Source organism: Mesoplodon bidens (assembly GCF_964165515.1).
Source record: "Mesoplodon bidens genome assembly, chromosome: 2".
NCBI classification, from domain to species: Eukaryota; Metazoa; Chordata; class Mammalia; order Artiodactyla; family Ziphiidae; genus Mesoplodon; species Mesoplodon bidens.
In genome coordinates, this window is record NC_138177.1 from 48,090,822 (window position 1) to 48,107,999 (window position 17,178).

At 42.9% G+C, this 17,178-nt stretch overlaps 1 protein-coding gene across 1 annotated transcript; it reads right to left on the reverse strand.

Moving 5' to 3' along the window:
• Positions 1–695: 695 nt before the first annotated feature.
• On the reverse strand, positions 696–10,877 carry PPP1R15B (protein phosphatase 1 regulatory subunit 15B). Its single transcript, XM_081225105.1, is given in 3 exon segments — positions 696–4,713; positions 4,715–4,891; positions 8,344–10,877. Coding segments are annotated over 3 exon segments (2,367 nt in total). The 5' UTR covers positions 10,480–10,877; the 3' UTR covers positions 696–4,659.
• Positions 10,878–17,178: the final 6,301 nt, after the last annotated feature.

Genomic DNA, 17,178 nt, shown 5'->3' on the forward strand with positions numbered 1-17,178 from the left:
CCAAAGCATCTTCGCTTATAGTTCAGCTTTCTAGACCTGTGTTCTCATTAGATCTCCAGGGTATCCTCTCCCTGGGTCAAGCAACCCACTTTCCATAAATCTAGTTTTCCCTATCTTTCCCTGGTGAAATTAAGGAGTTGGCCAATGGTAAAACAATGATGTGACTCAAATTGTTACACAGCACTACCACCTCCACCGTGTTCTCCATTCCACGTGTAAAATTATTTCTAACTTCCCTGCTGTCAAAACTGTCACTAATATGTATTAACTGAAAGCATTATAGGTCTTGTATGAATCCTCAAAGTGAGCAGGGTTAGATCTGTTTATCCTATTTATGACACCTATTTTTGCAGAGCTTGATATCATGCTGCCTTCGTATTTTAAAGTCATAATTAACCAATAAAAACTTAGTCTCAATGGAGCAAATCCAGGGAGAAAAAGACTATTTTTTTGTATTGACCAAAGCATTCAACTAAGCCCATAAGAATCCTAAGAAACAATGTAGGTATATTCCAAATAGCCAACATTCGTGTCATAAACAGTTGAATGAAGAAATATCAAAACCTCTTCATGCACATAAAAAGAAATTAAGTCTTAGCTCAAAGAGGTATGCTGAGCAACATACTTACTCTTTAGAATGTACCAGGATGTCTTTATATCTCTGTATTACTTTTATAAATAACATGGGATAAAAATGAAGATATTTCCATTTTTATTTTTAAAAGGTCCAAAGGAAGTCTCCAAATGAGACCAACAAACTCCCAAATCTGTAATTATCAAAATTTCTGAGGTCAGCAATTAAATATTGGCTTTAAACTTTCTATTAAAGTAGAACAAAAAAGAAACACAGCACAACTTCTATAGGGATATCAGGATAGTCATAACAATAAATCTGGCTTGGTGTAAACATGACTATTATTATATTTTCTCCCCTTCCTGGGGAGACATAGCCAAAAATGCTTAAATTAACCCCAAGATGGTAATAGAAGGATAACCTGGGCCATCAACTCAATCTGTACTAAACATTGATTTATCTGCAACTAAATGTTAATTTCTTTCCTTCTAGTTCAGAAATACACCTTTAATAATTTTTCATTAGCTTGGAAGATCCAAATGCCCAAATTAAGAATGCTATTGTGCCTTAGTCCATGAACAGGCTTGCTATAGCCCAAATATCTTTTTTTCAGGATAAGAAGTTTTTTTTTTCTGATGTTACCATCACATTTATTCAATATCATAACATCATGACTTACAAATACCATGGTTATCATTAATAATAATGCACAAAATAAAGAAACCGAATTCCCTTACTTGGTAGAAACACTATGCTAATCCCAGAATATGAATTTACTGCTTCTGTGAATAGTTTATTTTACTGTTTTTTTAAAAAAAATAATTTGTTTTTATTTTTGGCTGTATTGGGTCTTCACTGCGGTGCGCGGGCTTCTCATTGCGGTGGCTTCTCTCATTGTGGAGCACGGGCTCTAGGCATGAGGGCCTCAGTAGTTGTGGCGCACGGGCTCAGTTGCTCCGTGGCATGGGGGATCTTCCCGGCCCACGGCTTGAATTCGTGTCCCCTGCATTGGCAGGCGGATTCTTAACCACTGCGCCACTAGGGAAGCCCACAATTTTACTGTTTTCTTTGCAGAAGAAATACATAGCTGGAGCCAATTTTAGAATCAAACCCCCATTCTCTAAGAAGGGCATTTCATACGCTAAGAACTAAATTCTTTTTTCTAATACCAAAATGTGGTTTACAATTATAATATTTATCCCCTTACCATTCCTTCCGCTTCAGTTAGTTGTGGTGTAATTTCCATGTCACAACCTTTTTAAACCACATAAATTTGTGCAGCACCTTTAAAGTTTACAGTGCTTCTACAAAAACACCTGATTTAATTCTGGAAATCCTGCTCAGGAATACTGAAAATAATGTAAAATACAATATAAAATTGAACGAAAATATCTTGTAACATTTAAAAATTGCAAATATATTTATTACAATTTACAGATTAGCTAACAGTTATATACACAAATATAATTTTAGCTATAAAGTCCCAACAAACTGGTTACATTTAAATCATTGGATCTGTAGAAGCCAATTTAGATGTCTTCTAGTCCCCTAACTTCACCTTCCTTAATTAATAAAAAAATAAAATCTGATAGTTTTGATTTCAAGTTAAAGATGACGTGATGGTGTTATCACATTTGAACACTCAGAAAAGGAAATTTTACTTGTCTGTACAAAGCCTTTCATATGCTACATTGGTACTTAAAGCACCATCGCAAGACTTTTAGGTATGTAAAATGTTCAGTTAAAACTTCCAAGGATTTTAAGACTGAAGGTTTAACTTTGTTCTAACAACTAGAATCGGAATGAAACTGGTAAGAATTGTTTCTTCCCTTGTCCGACTTTAAAATGGTCCCTTTTGTCCTTATCACCACCTGATCACTTCTTTCAAAGGAGGGTAGTAAATGGGAGAACTCTTCACCAAGCTTTTACCTATTTGGTAGTGAGGTTGGAATCTCAAGGGAACAATGCTCCAAAATCCAGTAAATGTAAAGATATCCCATTATTTTCATATATGCAGAGGTGCAAGATTTCAGAAACACAAAACACAACTCTCTGAAAACAGTATACTTCAGTCTGGTTTTAAAAGAATGCCTACACATTTTCAAAGTTTTCTTTTCAAGGCAAGTGACACCTTCTTTCCAACTGACAGAGCTGGTGTTTGAAACTCAGCTTATTTCCGTGTTGTTATACCAGACTCTATAAATGCATTCCCTGTGATTACCTAAAATGCAGGGGCACAAACCACATTGAAGAAGGGCTCTGCAAAAATCTGACTTTTACTTGTACTCTCAGTGTGTTTACGTATGATATGAATATATATATACACATATATATACATATTAACACTAGAGGCAGTTCTTAGAGCAAACCGAACAAATAAAATAATGACCAGGTAGATTATAAACTGAGGTAGTAACCCTGCAAGCACTTCTGATGAAAAATTTGTCCCCACTCTGAAACAAGTTCAAAATTTAGAGGTCATCTATTCTATTCATGTTTTCCATTACCTGTGACAGGAGGCACATGAAACAAAAATAGACCATTAAGGAGTTGGTTAACATTCCCTCAACCTAACAAATAAATGCACACCATGTAGAACTAGCTAAATAAACCAAACACAATCAGTCACTGCAAAAACCTTGATTCAAAAGTAAACTTTTGTCAAGGTAAACCTGGAAAATCTCATTTCTTTAGTTTCTTTTTTTTTTTTTCTGCTTGTAGTTTGCTTTGGAAAATGAACCTTGTCACTTTTGTTTATTAAAGATATCGGCTTTTTTCAAGTGGGAAAAAAACCAAAAAGTAAACTTTGGGCTGAAGATATTAAGACTTTCTATTTGTTAAATCTATAGTTCTTTCCTGAAACTATAGGCCTTGCCATTACTTCTCTATTAAAAAAGGAGAACACAGGGCTTCCCTGGTGGCGCAGTAGTTGGGACTCCGCCTGCCGATGTAGGGGACACGGGTTCGTGCCCTGGTCTGGAAAAAAAAAAAAAAAAAGAACACAGTAAACTTGGATATTGACTGATGTCTACATTTTACATTTCAAACTGGAAAATTAAGAACTGCGCAGTGCCATCCTGACAGGTTTTAAAAGTGACGGTGCTGAGGCATATTAATAACACTGGTTTTCTTTTGAGAGCACATACAACAAGACCAAATTGCTCTGAGATGTCTCCTATCTTCTTCCTAGGAAAATTCTAAGCTTTTAAATTTAAAAGCAACTATGATGCAATTATTACTTCTGGAGTCTTTTACAACAATTTCTACCTATTGAAGACACAAAGAACCACCCAAGTGGGAACTATAATAACATATACAGAACCTTCTTCAAAAAAGAGTTTGCACAGAAATTAAGTATATCAGATGTTAAAATTTGGAAGAAATATGCAGCTTTCCCAAAGTAACAGAAAGTACTGCACATATAGGTTTTGTGGCAGTCCTTGGAAATATCCTAGGTAGAGCTTAATCTAGAAATAAAAACCCACCACACATTTTCAACCAGTCATTTTTAGAAAGAAAGAAAAAAACCCACAATGACACAAGATAATGTACTTTAAGTTGGTAGTATATACAAGATTATTTTCTTAGCCTTGAAGTAGAAGGGCCAAATTACTGGAATAAAAAAAAAGAGAGAGAGAAAACGTAACAGCCCATTAATTTCAGAATGTTCAGGGGGAAAAAAGAGCCCAAAGTTTTTAGACAGGTACACGTAATTTAAATTAGAATGAAAAATGGGCTTCAAACCCTATAAATATTGTTTCCCAAGAAAATAAGTTTTCAAAGTGCAAAATTACACCTTAAGAGGTCCCCTTTTCACTTCAGCAAGCAAACAACATTCAAAAACAAAGCCAACTAAACAAAAAAGGAGGATTAGAAATCACACCATCTCATCCTTCATTTTCAGGGCTTGGCTTCAAACCTGTACATTTCTGAGTGGGATCTGTTGCAAAAAAAATATATTAAACTAGGTCACTGGATCCAAGTTGCATATCCTCCAAGAAAAAAGTCAAAGGACAGCTGCCAATTTTTATTTTTAAAAGAAAACCTCTCAAGTAAGAGGTAGTGTCTGCTAAGGCCAGAGGCTGTCACACCATCTTAACATTGCTCGAAAACATTAAGTCCTTTGAAGCACATTTCCTGGAGTCTATTAAACATTTTTTCTCTGTGCTCAAATGTCAAGCAGTATCCAATAGCGTCTTCTGTTTCTTGAATTCGTTTCTGGAACCTGCATCCATCCCGTGCAAATTCTTCCCATGGTCCTTTTCGATCCTCATCACCACTTATATAATACTCAGTAACTTCTTCAAGGAAGGTTACCTATAAAGATATAGACTAATTTTAATCTCAAATATAACAGAAGCAAAAGGAAGGAATGAAGGGAGGGAGGAAGGGAGGGAGGGAGGAAAGAAGGAAGGGTTCTAACTGACTAGATGGCACCTGAATAAAGCAGTGGGCAAATGTCCCTTTAATTCCCTTCTCTTTCTCCTTCTCTCTCTCTCTCACACAACACACAACACACACACATAGTCCCATCCCGCATCCATTATCCGGTCAACCCCAGACTACCCCCTCCTGGTTTTGGTGTTACAAATGAATCTAGATGGGTCAGTGAAATTCTCCTTATGTTATTAATCTTTACTTTTTTTTTAATCTTTAGGGAAATCAATTCTGTGATACTCTTCCAAATGACAAATGTTTCCAAACAAAATATTTCAGAAATATATTTCTGGAGTCAATGCTTTTATTACAACACAAAAGCTTTAACAAGATCGTCACTTATTTCTATTCTTCCTTTTTCCAAAAAAAATTTCACTTTTCAGTGCTTTCCAATTCTTGAATCATAAATATGTAGTATTATTCTTATTACTTTTGTAATAAGAATACAGAAGAGAGTTACTTAGTAAACAAACTGCAGCAAAATTAACATATCTTTAAAGTTAGGTTACTATAAGAGAGACTGTAGTTAAGATAAAAAACTCTCTTTGTATTCCTCCTCAATATTCTATCACTAAATATACATGAAATTGAGAATATTACAATATACATCATCACATAGAGTGACAGTCCCTTTTAATCTCTACTTAATTTCTAATATAGAAGTTTCTTTTTAAGATATCAAACACCAAAAGTAAAAACTTGTTTTAAAATACGTTCAATAGTTACATCAGCTAATCCCACTGTGACCTACTACTTGCATTCCCTTTACATCACGCCAAGGAATGCCCCCGAGGACAATTAGTAGGTATGTAATACCTTAAAAGTTATTGCATTCTAGAGTTACTCTTTGTGTCACCAAGATAAATAACAACAAACATTTATATAGTGGTTATCATATGCCAGGCTCTTTTCAAAGTACTTAGCAATTTTTATCTCACTTAATCATCATATCAACCCTACAGGGTATGTATTACTATCATCTCCATTGTACAGATAAGGAAATCAAGGTAGGTAGGTTAACCGACCTGTCCAAATCACACAGCTTCTATGGGTGCAATAAGGACTCAAACCCTGAGTCTGGCTCCACAATCGGCACAATGTTATGCCATGACACAAAGCATTTTAAACTCCCAGATCTGAAAGCCTCATTCTAAGAAGTAGGCACTATCCATTATTCCCATATACCTAAAGAATGGCATGTAGTCAAAGGTTATAAATAATTTTACCATATCGCAGACATAATCTTTTATAAATGTTGCTTCCAGTTCATAGTAATAGTTGAGACACACCTACTTGACTCATCTCAGTCTTATTCAGTGAGCAAGCTAAAATGAGGCATGAGATTGGCCTGAGGTCCCTGAACAATAAAGAGCTACCATTTTACAATTTTTTTTTTTTTTTTTTTTTTTTGCGGTACGCGGGCCTCCCACTGCTAGCGGCCTCTCCCGCCGCGGAGCACAGGCTCCGGACGCGCAGGCCCAGCGGCAATGGCTCGCGGGCCCAGCCGCTCCGCGGCACGTGGGCTCCTCCCAGACCCGGGCACGAACCCGTGTCCCCTGCATCGGCAGGCGGACTCTCAACCACTGCGCCACCAGGGAAGCCCAAGAGCTACCATTTTAAAGGCAAGGCAACTAACTGAGTTTTATCTACTCACCTCCTTTAAACCGTACAATAATTCATACAATAGTTATTATTATTATTACTTCCATAAGATAAATAAGTGAATCAAAGCCATGAGAGGTCAAGTTACTTCCTAGCTCTGGCTGTCTTCCCAAATCTCTTGGCCCTAACTACTCAGGGGTGGGGAACAAAGGTCTCCAGGTGCCAAGTGCTCGTTCCATTGTCCCATTTCGCTTCTTATCTATTCACTAAATAGGTCATTTTGTCAGGGACCCTTTAAAAATATAGAGGATAACTCTCTGATGACAGCATTTACAAAAGTGTAAACTGAAATTTAATTTTTAATATGCCTTATTCTGCTTCTACGGCTAAGACATAAGATTACCACCATTTAGGGACATTTTCTACCCCTGGAAGAGTTTCAAAGTATTAAGCTGGTCATTTGGAGCCAGTGGATGGTTCTTTCCACTTGAAATTTTGATGCTGCAGAATCTGAGGTCAATAATAATTTACCGGGCTTCCCTGGTGGCGCAGTGGTTGAGAGTCCGCCTGCCGATGCAGGGGACACGGGTTCGTGCCCCGCTCCGGGAAGATCCCACATGCCCTGGAGCGGCTGGGCCCGTGAGCCCAGCCATGGCTGCTGAGCCTGCGCGTCCGGAGCCTGTGCTCCGCAATGGGAGAGGCCGCAACAGTGAGAGGCCCGCGTACCGCAAAAAAATATAAATAAATAGATAAATAAAATAATAATAATAATTTACCTACACTTTTCTCTTTCCAAATATAAGTAAAGGTAACTGAAGAAACTTTCCCTTCACAATAAAAGATACCCTGTGTATTTGGGGGGATCACTCTCCAATTAATAACTTCAGCTGAATAAACAATAGAGGGAAAAAAAAGCAATTCAAAAGACTCCCAAAATAAGGTTAACTTGACAATGTGTTGAAAGAGTAAAATAAAATGCTCCATGAAGTTTTAAGACTAGCCTGGGAACAGGAAGCAACTACTCAAGAAAACCAAATAAGTGATCATCATTGTTACAAATGATTATTAACCTGTAGCTGGCCAATGATAACTAGTACTGCTTTCTCAAGAAAAGGCAACACTGTTTTCTGTATTGTTTTTGACTGTCAACCAAAATCCCAAATGTCCAAAAGTTTTTAATACTGAAATTAGTATTTTCTTTCATGGCAAACAACCAGACAAATATGACTTGCTACTTGGTACCATCATCCCTTTGGGTTCTAATGGACAGGAATGAAGACACTGTTATCATGTAACTACAACACTAAGTGTCTGCAAACACCACATTTATTACCATTTAAAACTCTATGGCTATAATAGGACCTTCTCAATCTCTAGAATTAAATCGTGTACACACAAGGTTTAATTTTTCTGTTTCTTAAAAAAAAAAGTGAAAAGTTGAAGCTTGGAGGAAAACAGCCCAGAGCTGCCAGTCCAAAAGAAAACAGCACCTTCGAGCTAACATCTATACAATGGCACCTTCAATTCAGACAGGTACAACACTCTAATGAGGGAAGTGGAGGGTGGTGGTGGGGGGGGGGGAGGCTCATTTCTCAATCCAAGTATATGAGCTTGCAGTCCTTCCTCAAAAATATGCACTATTATGCCTCCAGGAAAGTCATGCTGATATCCTTAACCACATCAGAACAGGCAATACAAATTATCAGGCATGTTAAAAGAAAGAAACAAACCTTTTTTCTCTGGATATGTGTGTGTCTTCCTCCAGAAAGAACCCCACCCTGTACCAAGTCTGGACATTCACTTTCTCGGCTCCCTGACAGTTTCACCTTACAGGAAAGTAAGGTGTGACACTCAGAAATGGCCACAATAGACTCAGACGGCCTCTCTGAGTCTAGACAGCCTTTCCAATTTTTCCCTGATGTTTGAAAAGGAGCCTTAAAATTTAGAAGGTTGTAGGGGTCATCGGAATTACAGAAAGAGTTCCACAGTCTGAGACTCTCTGCTTCATCTGCACTAGATTCCCAGTCATCTTCTTCTCCAGAATTATGGTCAGGAGACTCAGGAAGGCTTGCAGTCCGGGGAGGATTTTCTAAATTAGACTTGTCAGACAAATCCGTCTCTGAGTCAGAAGGGTCTCTGGGAAAAATTTTGGCAGCAGTCTGAATTGTTGCTGTGAAGTTTTGGGGATTATAAGGATCGACACTATAGAAAGAGTTCCAAAGGTGGAGCCCTTCTGAGTCTTGTTCAAGGTCTGATTCTGAGAGTGAGCTATCGCTATCAAAACCATCATCCTCAGCGTCGTCATCCCAATCCTCACCTTCTGAATCAGAACTTGTTTCCAGGTCACTGGCTGCACCTCCCAAAATGTAATCTATCAATTTGTTGCTACAGGCTGGTCTGGCAGAAATGGGAAGGTCATCGTCTATGTCTGAGGAGTCAACTACACTTATTTGGTCCTCTCCAGGCTCCTGCTCCGTAGGAATCTCACAAGATAGACAGTCTTCCGAGGTGCCCTGTCTTTCCAAAGCAAGGGGGACCTCTTTAGTCAACAATTCTATTTTCTCCTCAGTGGGCTCCTGAGCGGTGCCGGGAACGGCCCCAGCAGCGGGAACACACAGTGTTGCACTATCTCTGCGGTGCTTCAGATCCATCCGGAGCAGGCTGTGCTCCTCCTCCAGGCTGTGGTAGCCATGATCTTGGTCAGGGGTGGGTAACGCTTGGCCCTTGCTGGCCTGCTGAAGGAATTCCAGCCGCTTCATGCGAAGATGGTGGATTTCGGGCAGCCCTTCTCTAGAGAGAGGTGCACATCCCTGCAACGAGACGCAAGCCATCTCCGCGTTGAGCGGCTGGGGATGAGACGGGACCTCATCCAGGCAGCCGCTCTCTGGGCTCAGCGCCTGGAAATCGACCAGCTCGCCACTTCCAACGCTGCTCTGATAGCTCAGCTCTACCCGGGGCAGGCAGTCCAGATAGGAGGGGTGCAGCAAATAGGAGACGACGCTGGCATTGCTTAAGCGCTGAACGTTGAGAGGCCCGGAGGGCGAAGGGCCAAGTTCCCGGCCGGAGAACAGATTGGCTTGGAGCTCCACTCCCCACAGCTGCTGCTCTAGGAGAAAAGCGTGGGCTGCGGAGTCCAAAGTTCCTCCCCTGGCTTTAAGTTCCAATTCTAGATCTGGGGACGAGCACTGACAATGGATGCCCTCCTCTAGCCAATTGAGGGGAACGGCGGCCGCGTCAGCCGAGGGGTCGAGCCGCAGCGAACTCAGAGATTTCGGCGCCGTGGGGGGGTCGGGTTCCTCCCGGGCCCTCAGGGCTCTCAGTACGCCGTAGCCTCCAGCAAAATCTAGCCATCTGGTCGGACTCATCCCACCGAAAAGCTGGCTCCAGATCAGCAGCTTCTGAAACAAGCCGGGGAGCGGCGCGAAGAGTTGGGAAAGCAGCTGCATCCACGAGCTGCGCCGAGCCTCAGGCGGGGGACAAGAAGCCAGCTTGAAATCCCCGGAGTGTTCCGGGGCAGGAGGTGCGGGGAACTGGGAAGTGCCTGGTCGCGAGCGCCGAGGGAAGAAGAAGGGCAGCCGGAACCGGGAGTCCGCCCGCGGGGCAGCCCGTTCCCGCGATCCGTCTGCTGCCGGCTCCATCTCCGCGTTCTCGGCAAGTCTCTCAGGGAGGAACGCGGAGCTCAGCGGCGGGCGGCCGGGAGGGACTCCAAAAGGCCTACAGAGTCTCAGCCTTGCCCAGTGGCGGAGTTGATGCCCCAGGCCGATCCCCGGGCCAACAGAAGAGCCACAGAGGAGAGCGGCTTCGGCCGCGGGCGGCAGACCACAGTCCGGAACGGCAGGCAAAGGACGCGGCGGCCGAGGCGACATCCATCCTGGCGGAATGGAGGTGTCCTAGTCCTCTCCAACCCTCTCCACCATAGATAGGAGCCCTTCCGCGGCGGCGGCGGCGACTTGCCAGGAGAGACTGACCGTGGAAAAGCCCCTCAGCTAAGCGACCCCGGAAGGGCTGGGCCGGCGGGCGGGTTGAAGCGAAGCTCAAAATGGCCGCAGGGCCAGCGCCGAGGCAGGAAGCCTCCAGGCAAGCGGACGAGACGAAGGATGGCGGACGGCTACGCCACCAGCTCAGGGCGGCCGAACGTCACTCGCAGAATCAGGCGGGCGGGCCTTTCCGCACTCTTCCTTGTGGCCGCTGATTGGCCTCGCTCAGGTCCCTGTCGGCTTCCTTACTCTCGGTAGACGCAGCTCGCACGAGGGAGATTGCATCAGCCAGGCCCAGGCTCTACGCGTGCGCACTTGCTGCTCGGCGGTCGCCTAGGAAACCGCCCCCCTCCAACCCCCCTCCAGCCCCGCCTCCCTGCCCTTTGGGCCAAAGGGAGCGGCTTAAAGAGGTGGAGAATTCCCTGGAAGCCTTTTAATGGCCTAATACACACCCAAGTGTATACAGATATCTTAGACTTGCATATATCTATACAACACTGGGTTTCCAGTGTTGTTGAGTGCTAAGTAGATCATCAACCTAAGATCTTAGTATAATAAAAGTTGGGAAACGCTGTGTAGATACATATCTGGTGTTAACACTAGTAATGTGGAGTGATTAATAAGTCTTAAGTGAAAAATGAATCATTATGAGGGCTTCCCTGGTGGCGCAGTGGTTGAGAGTCCGCCTGCCGATGCAGGGGACACGGGTTCGTGTCCCGGTCTGGGGGGATCCCACATGCCGCGGAGCGGCTGGGCCCGTGAGCCATGGCCGCTGAGCCTGTGCGTCCGGAGCCTGTGCTCCGCAGGGGGAGAGGCCACAGCAGTGAGAGGCCCGCGTACCGCGAAAAAAAAAAAAAAAAAAAAAGAATCATTATGCATTCCTGCCCCCTCGGTTTTAGGGTTTCTAACCAACAGTTTAGCTCTACCTAGGATCTAGCTTTGAGGTCTTTCAGCATCCAACCCACATATGTCTCATAAAAAAGTGAACTCATGTTTCTCAGGTGGTGTCCCTGTTAGACAATTCCCTCGGTGGGGCAAACTGAGTCACAGAGAAGGAAAGAAACGGAGCCCCCAGAACTGTTTACTCTCTTTTATACTTCCCATTCAAGTCATATTCAAGTCATATTTGTATCCTGAGCCCACAGAACCACAGGATACAACACCCAAAGAAGGAAGCACAGACCATTATCCTTTGAAAAAATTATGTCTCATAATCTTAGTTGCTACATTTGATTCTCTCTTGTGAGTTTGGTCTTAGTCCATTTCTTTATTTCTGCTAAAACTTTTTAATCGACACCTCTGAAGTCAAGTATCTGTTACCGAGGAAGTGTAGCAGTTTTGAGCACTGGGGACAGCAGTAAGATCTTTTAGCAGCCAAGAGGCGGCCAGCTGCTTCTCTTTGTTGGGACTGTTCAGAGAACAGCCACTTCTTTCTAGGAAACTAAGAGGTCCTCGATTTCTGTGGTTAACCCCTTTTTATCTTATTATCCGTATCTCTGGAAATATCTCATTTACAATCCTAAGAACTTCAGAACTTCAGAAAAAATGTATTAATAGTAGGAGTCAGTTTAATAATAGACCAAGAGATCCAAGTATGCAAATTAAATACTCAAAGCTTCAGTGGGTTGGTAAGTGAACTAAATTCCTAATATCGTGCCTACCCTCGATAGAGTAGGGGCACAAACATCAGCTAATATTTGTTATGTAGCAGCTAACAATTGTTTTACATCACCTGCAGAATAAAGGCTCTGTACAGTCTGTCCTGCCACTATACTTTTCCAGCCTTCTCTTCAGTAACTTCCCTTCATGCAGGTTATAATCTAGGAACACTGGGCTTGTTTCATGCCACTATTCACGCTGTTCCTCAGCCAAGAAAGACATCACCTCCTCTGTTATATACCTACTCATGCTTCAAGGTCCAACTCAAATGGCAACACCTTCTTGAAGTCTTTGCTGACCTTCCCAGTCAGAATTATATTGTTATACTCTATTAGAGCACTATACTATATATCCCTGTAAATGTTCTTCTCTCTTGCTGGTCTCAGCTCCTTGAGGGCTGTATGCCAGTAGTTTCCAAAGTATGGTCTGGGCACCCCTGGGGATCCCATTTTAAGACCCTTTCAGAGGATCCTCAAGGTCAAAAATATTTTCATGATAATACTAAGCTGCTATTTTCCTTTTATTTTATAAATTAATTAATTAATTTGTTTTTATTTTTGGTTGTGTTGGGTCTTCGTTGCGGTGCGCGGCTTCTCATTGCTGTGGCTTCTCTTGTGGTGGAGCGCGGGCTCTAGGCACACGGGCTCAGTAGTTGTGGCATGCAGGCTCAGTAGTTGTGGCTCGCGGGCTCTAGAGCACAGGCTCCGTAGTTGTGGCGCACAGGCTTAGTTGCTCCGCAGCATGTGGGATCTTCCAGGACCGGGGCTCGAACCCATGTCCCCTGCATTGGCAGGCGGATTCTTAACCACTGTGCCACCAGGGAAGCCGATTTTCCTTTTTAACTCTCATTTTCTCATGAGTATACAGTGGACATGTACCTTCTAGAGGATGTGGGATCTGGCAACAGACTGAATGCAAAAGCAGATATGAGATCCTAGATGTCTTTTATAAAGCCAGATATTAAAGACATTTGGAAAAAAATGTAAACAATGCCACTCTTCTTGCTAGACTTTTTTGTTTTGAAAAAAATATTTTTTCATTAAGAGTGTTATTTATGTTGGGGCTTCCCTGGTGGCGCAGCGGTTGAGAGTCTGCCTGCCGATGCAGGAGACACGGGTTCGTGCCCCGGTCCGGGAAGATCCCACATGCCGTGGAGCGGCTGGGCCCGTGAGCCATGGCTGCTGAGCCTGCGCATCCGGAGCCTGTTCTCCACAATGGGAGAGGCCACACAGTGAGAGGTCCACGTACTGCAAAAAAAAAAAAAAAAAAAAAAAAAAAAAAGTGTTATTTATGTTAACATGTAATGGGTTTATTATTTTTTAATTAATAAATATTTTTTAAATTCCTCAGGTTTGAGTTCTAAAACAATAATTATCCATAGATATAATTTACATAAGCAAAAGTTCTTTGGGGTCCTCAACAATTCTTAAGAGTGTATAAAGGAAGGGGTCCTGAGACCAAAAAGTTTAGGAACCACTGACCTAGCATGTTGACTGGCACATAATAAGTGCCAGTTTGTTGAATGAATGGAAGCATAATAATACTTTAAAATAATAGCATCTTCCTTGTGGCCAAGACTTTTACATTCCACTCTCAAATTTATCACTAACACCATGAGCCTCCCCCCAAATATTCCTTAAAACATCTTGAATGGGCCTTTCCTTCCCCATCTAGTCATTGGATACATACTTTTTATCTTCCTTACCTTGGAAGTTGCTCTAAAGGGAAAAAATGCAATCATAAAGTACTGGAAAACTAAGAATATGTGACTTTGCCTTGTCAGTCTCTGCAGGAAACTAAAGTGTGAACCATCTCCTGCAGCCCGCTATCAACCAGGCAGCAGAGGGAGGGCAGTTCTGTTCGCAGAGATAGCACTGTGTTGCCAGGGCTGTGTGCGTGCTGGTGAAGACAAGAAGTCTTTAGACGGTCCAGCTGACTGGCACTTTGGCAGAAGATAATTTAAACCTCAGCTAATTATGTTTATTTTTAAAGATTTTGCAGGACCTGAGGTAAAGGGTGTATACCTTTTCACTTCATTTTTCAGTCAGTACCACCTCCAAAATCTTTTTCCAAGTATCCCACACTCCGGAAACCACCTCCTATCTTTCCAGCTCGCTGCCTTGGAATCCCTATTCAGGTACTTATCACTGCCCCCCATCCCCCCAAACCTCCAAACCATTGCCATTACCACTTTTTTGTGATTCATCACCCTCCTTCACTTCCCTCCTTCCCAAGCATGAATTCCATGGTTCAGTATGAAAACTACCCCCTTGCAAAGACCCTTCATTCTTGTGCTCTACACCAATATTCTCTGGCAAAACCCCAACCCTAGTGAAACCCAACTATCCACTTATTCTGAGCCTACCCCCTTGCAGCTAGCCATTGCTGGAGAAAAGCACTCAGACATGCTGACTGACTGACTTCCTATTTGTAATGACAAATTTCATCCATGCCGGGCATTCCTGGATAGTTCCTTTTTTTTTTTTTTTTTTGGCAGCACGTCATGTGGGATCTTAGTTTCCAGACCAGGGACCGAACCTGCACCCCCCTGCAGTGCAAGCGCAGAATCTTAACCACTGGACCGCCAGGGAAGTCCCCCTAGATAGTTCCTTAGCAGCTTTGCATCTCCTATACTGAGACAGTTTCACAATGTTTATTCATTAAGCTGGTGGAACACTCACATTAACATGGGTTAATATCACCTATCTTAAAACAAACAAGCAAACAAACAAAAAACAAAAAAAAGAAAACCTCTCCTGCACCTCCGAGTTTCTACACCACTACAGCAAAAATTTCTCAAGAGTTGTCTGTTCTCACAGTCTCCACTTTCTCCACACCTATTCTGTCGTCAGGCTACTCCAATGTGGCTTTCATCCCCAACACTCATTAAAACAGCTCTTATGAAGATCACTAAGAACATTTTGCCAAATCCAGTTCTCTGACTTGTGGGTTGATGTGCACTCCCCTAAAAGATATTGAAGTCTTAATCCCCCAGTACCTACGAATGTGACCTTATTTAGAAATACGGTCTTTGTAAATTAAGATGAGGTCATTACAGTGGGCCCTAATCCAGCATGACTATGTCTTAACACAAAGGGGAAATTTGGACACATGCGCACACACAGGGAGAACTCCGCGTGAACATGAAGGCAGAGACTGGGATGATGTACTTACAAGCCAAAGAATGCAAAAGATTGCCAGCAAACCACCAGAAGCTAGGAGAAGGCATGGAACAGATTCTCCTTCTCAACTCTCAGAAGGAACCAACCCTGCTGACACCTTGATCTTGGACTTCTGGCCTCCAGAACTGTGAGACTGTTGTTTAAGCCACCCAGTCTGTGGTTCTTTGTTACAGCAGCCCTAGGATATTGACAATACTTTTCTTTAGACTCCCATGACACCATTCCCTTGGTTTCCCTACAATTTCAGTGACTCCTCCTCTTCCTCTAAATGTTGACCTGTATCAGAGCTCAGTCACCTGTGTCTTTTTTTTTTTAGCCTCTCTAACCTAGGTGATCTCATCCAGTTCCATGGCACTAAATGCCAACTAAATGCTGACCTCCACTTCTAAACTCCAGACTGACCCCTCCATTGGGTTTCAGATTCCATCCTCCTACTTCTCTACTTGGATGTCCAGACATCTCAAACTTACCATGGTCAAAACTCTTAATTGTGATCCACCAAGCCCATCTTCCCCATCCCATAATGCCCCTACAGTCATTTTCGCCCAGTTGCCAAGGCCCTAAACTTAGGAGTCATCCTCAATCCCTCTTTGCCTCAACCCCACATCCAATCCAACAGCAAATCCTGTCAGCTCTACCTTCAAAATATATCCAGAATTTAACTACCTTTCACTATCCCCATGCTACTCTCATTCCCCTCCTAGACTACTGCTTCCATTCTTGCTTCAAACAGCAGCCAAAATGATCTTTGAAAACATAAATTAGAGTGCTGCAGTCCCTTTCTCAAAACCTTGTAATGGCATCCCCATCATACTAAGAATGAAATCCAGAGTTCTGATGGAACTCAGTTCAAATAGCTCCCATTCCACCTGCCCACCCCTCCCCTTTTCCACCTTTGTCCCTGAGACACAGCACTGTAATCATCAGTTTCCATGTCTGCTTCCCTAGCTGGACTCTGAGCTCCTTGAGGACGGGATGCACACCTTTGTCATCTTAGTAGGCACAGTGCCTGGTACTCACTTGACCCAGAGAAGGCCGTTAGTGTTGTGGACAGACACCTCAGACAAGTCCCAGGCACCAGAATTACCTCCCAACTTAAAATGTTGCCTTGCTTTTAAGCGACTTTTCAAGTCCAGTCTAACCCTTAGCTCCCAAATCCTAACAAGTCCAGTTACTTCATTTTTACCACCTCTGTTTAAACGCAGAAAATCCAGTCTCCTGGGCTTCTTTTGTTTCTCTTCTCCCTGGGCATCCCCTCTCCCCCAACTCCCCAGCTCTCTCATTCCCACTCCCTCTGGGTGGTTCAGATTTCTACCCCATTTGGCCAAGAAATTTCCTTAACTAAGACTCTTGCCGGTTTCAAGTTCTGACTTTTAAAAGGTCCGTTGGGACTTGCCCAGAACTGCAGTGACACCTCAAAACCACTTAGAAACACAGCAGGTAGGTTATCACTTACTACTGTTATTACTAAAAGTCCCTTGGAAGCCCCACAAAACTTCCCAGCATGAAATATGACTCCACACTGGAGGGTTTTGAAAACTTCTGGGTAAACTGCTTGAACAAGGGTCATGTCACCTCCAGCTTCCATTTGGGGTTCAGTTCTGGGCTACAGCTCTGCTCTAACAACGTAATCGTTGCATGGCATCTCAGGGGTTGTTTCTTCTCTTATGAAATGGGGCTGGTTAAATATCACTAGGCAGTAAACTTCTCAAATGCAGAGAACTATCTTAATTTATCTTTGTAACCC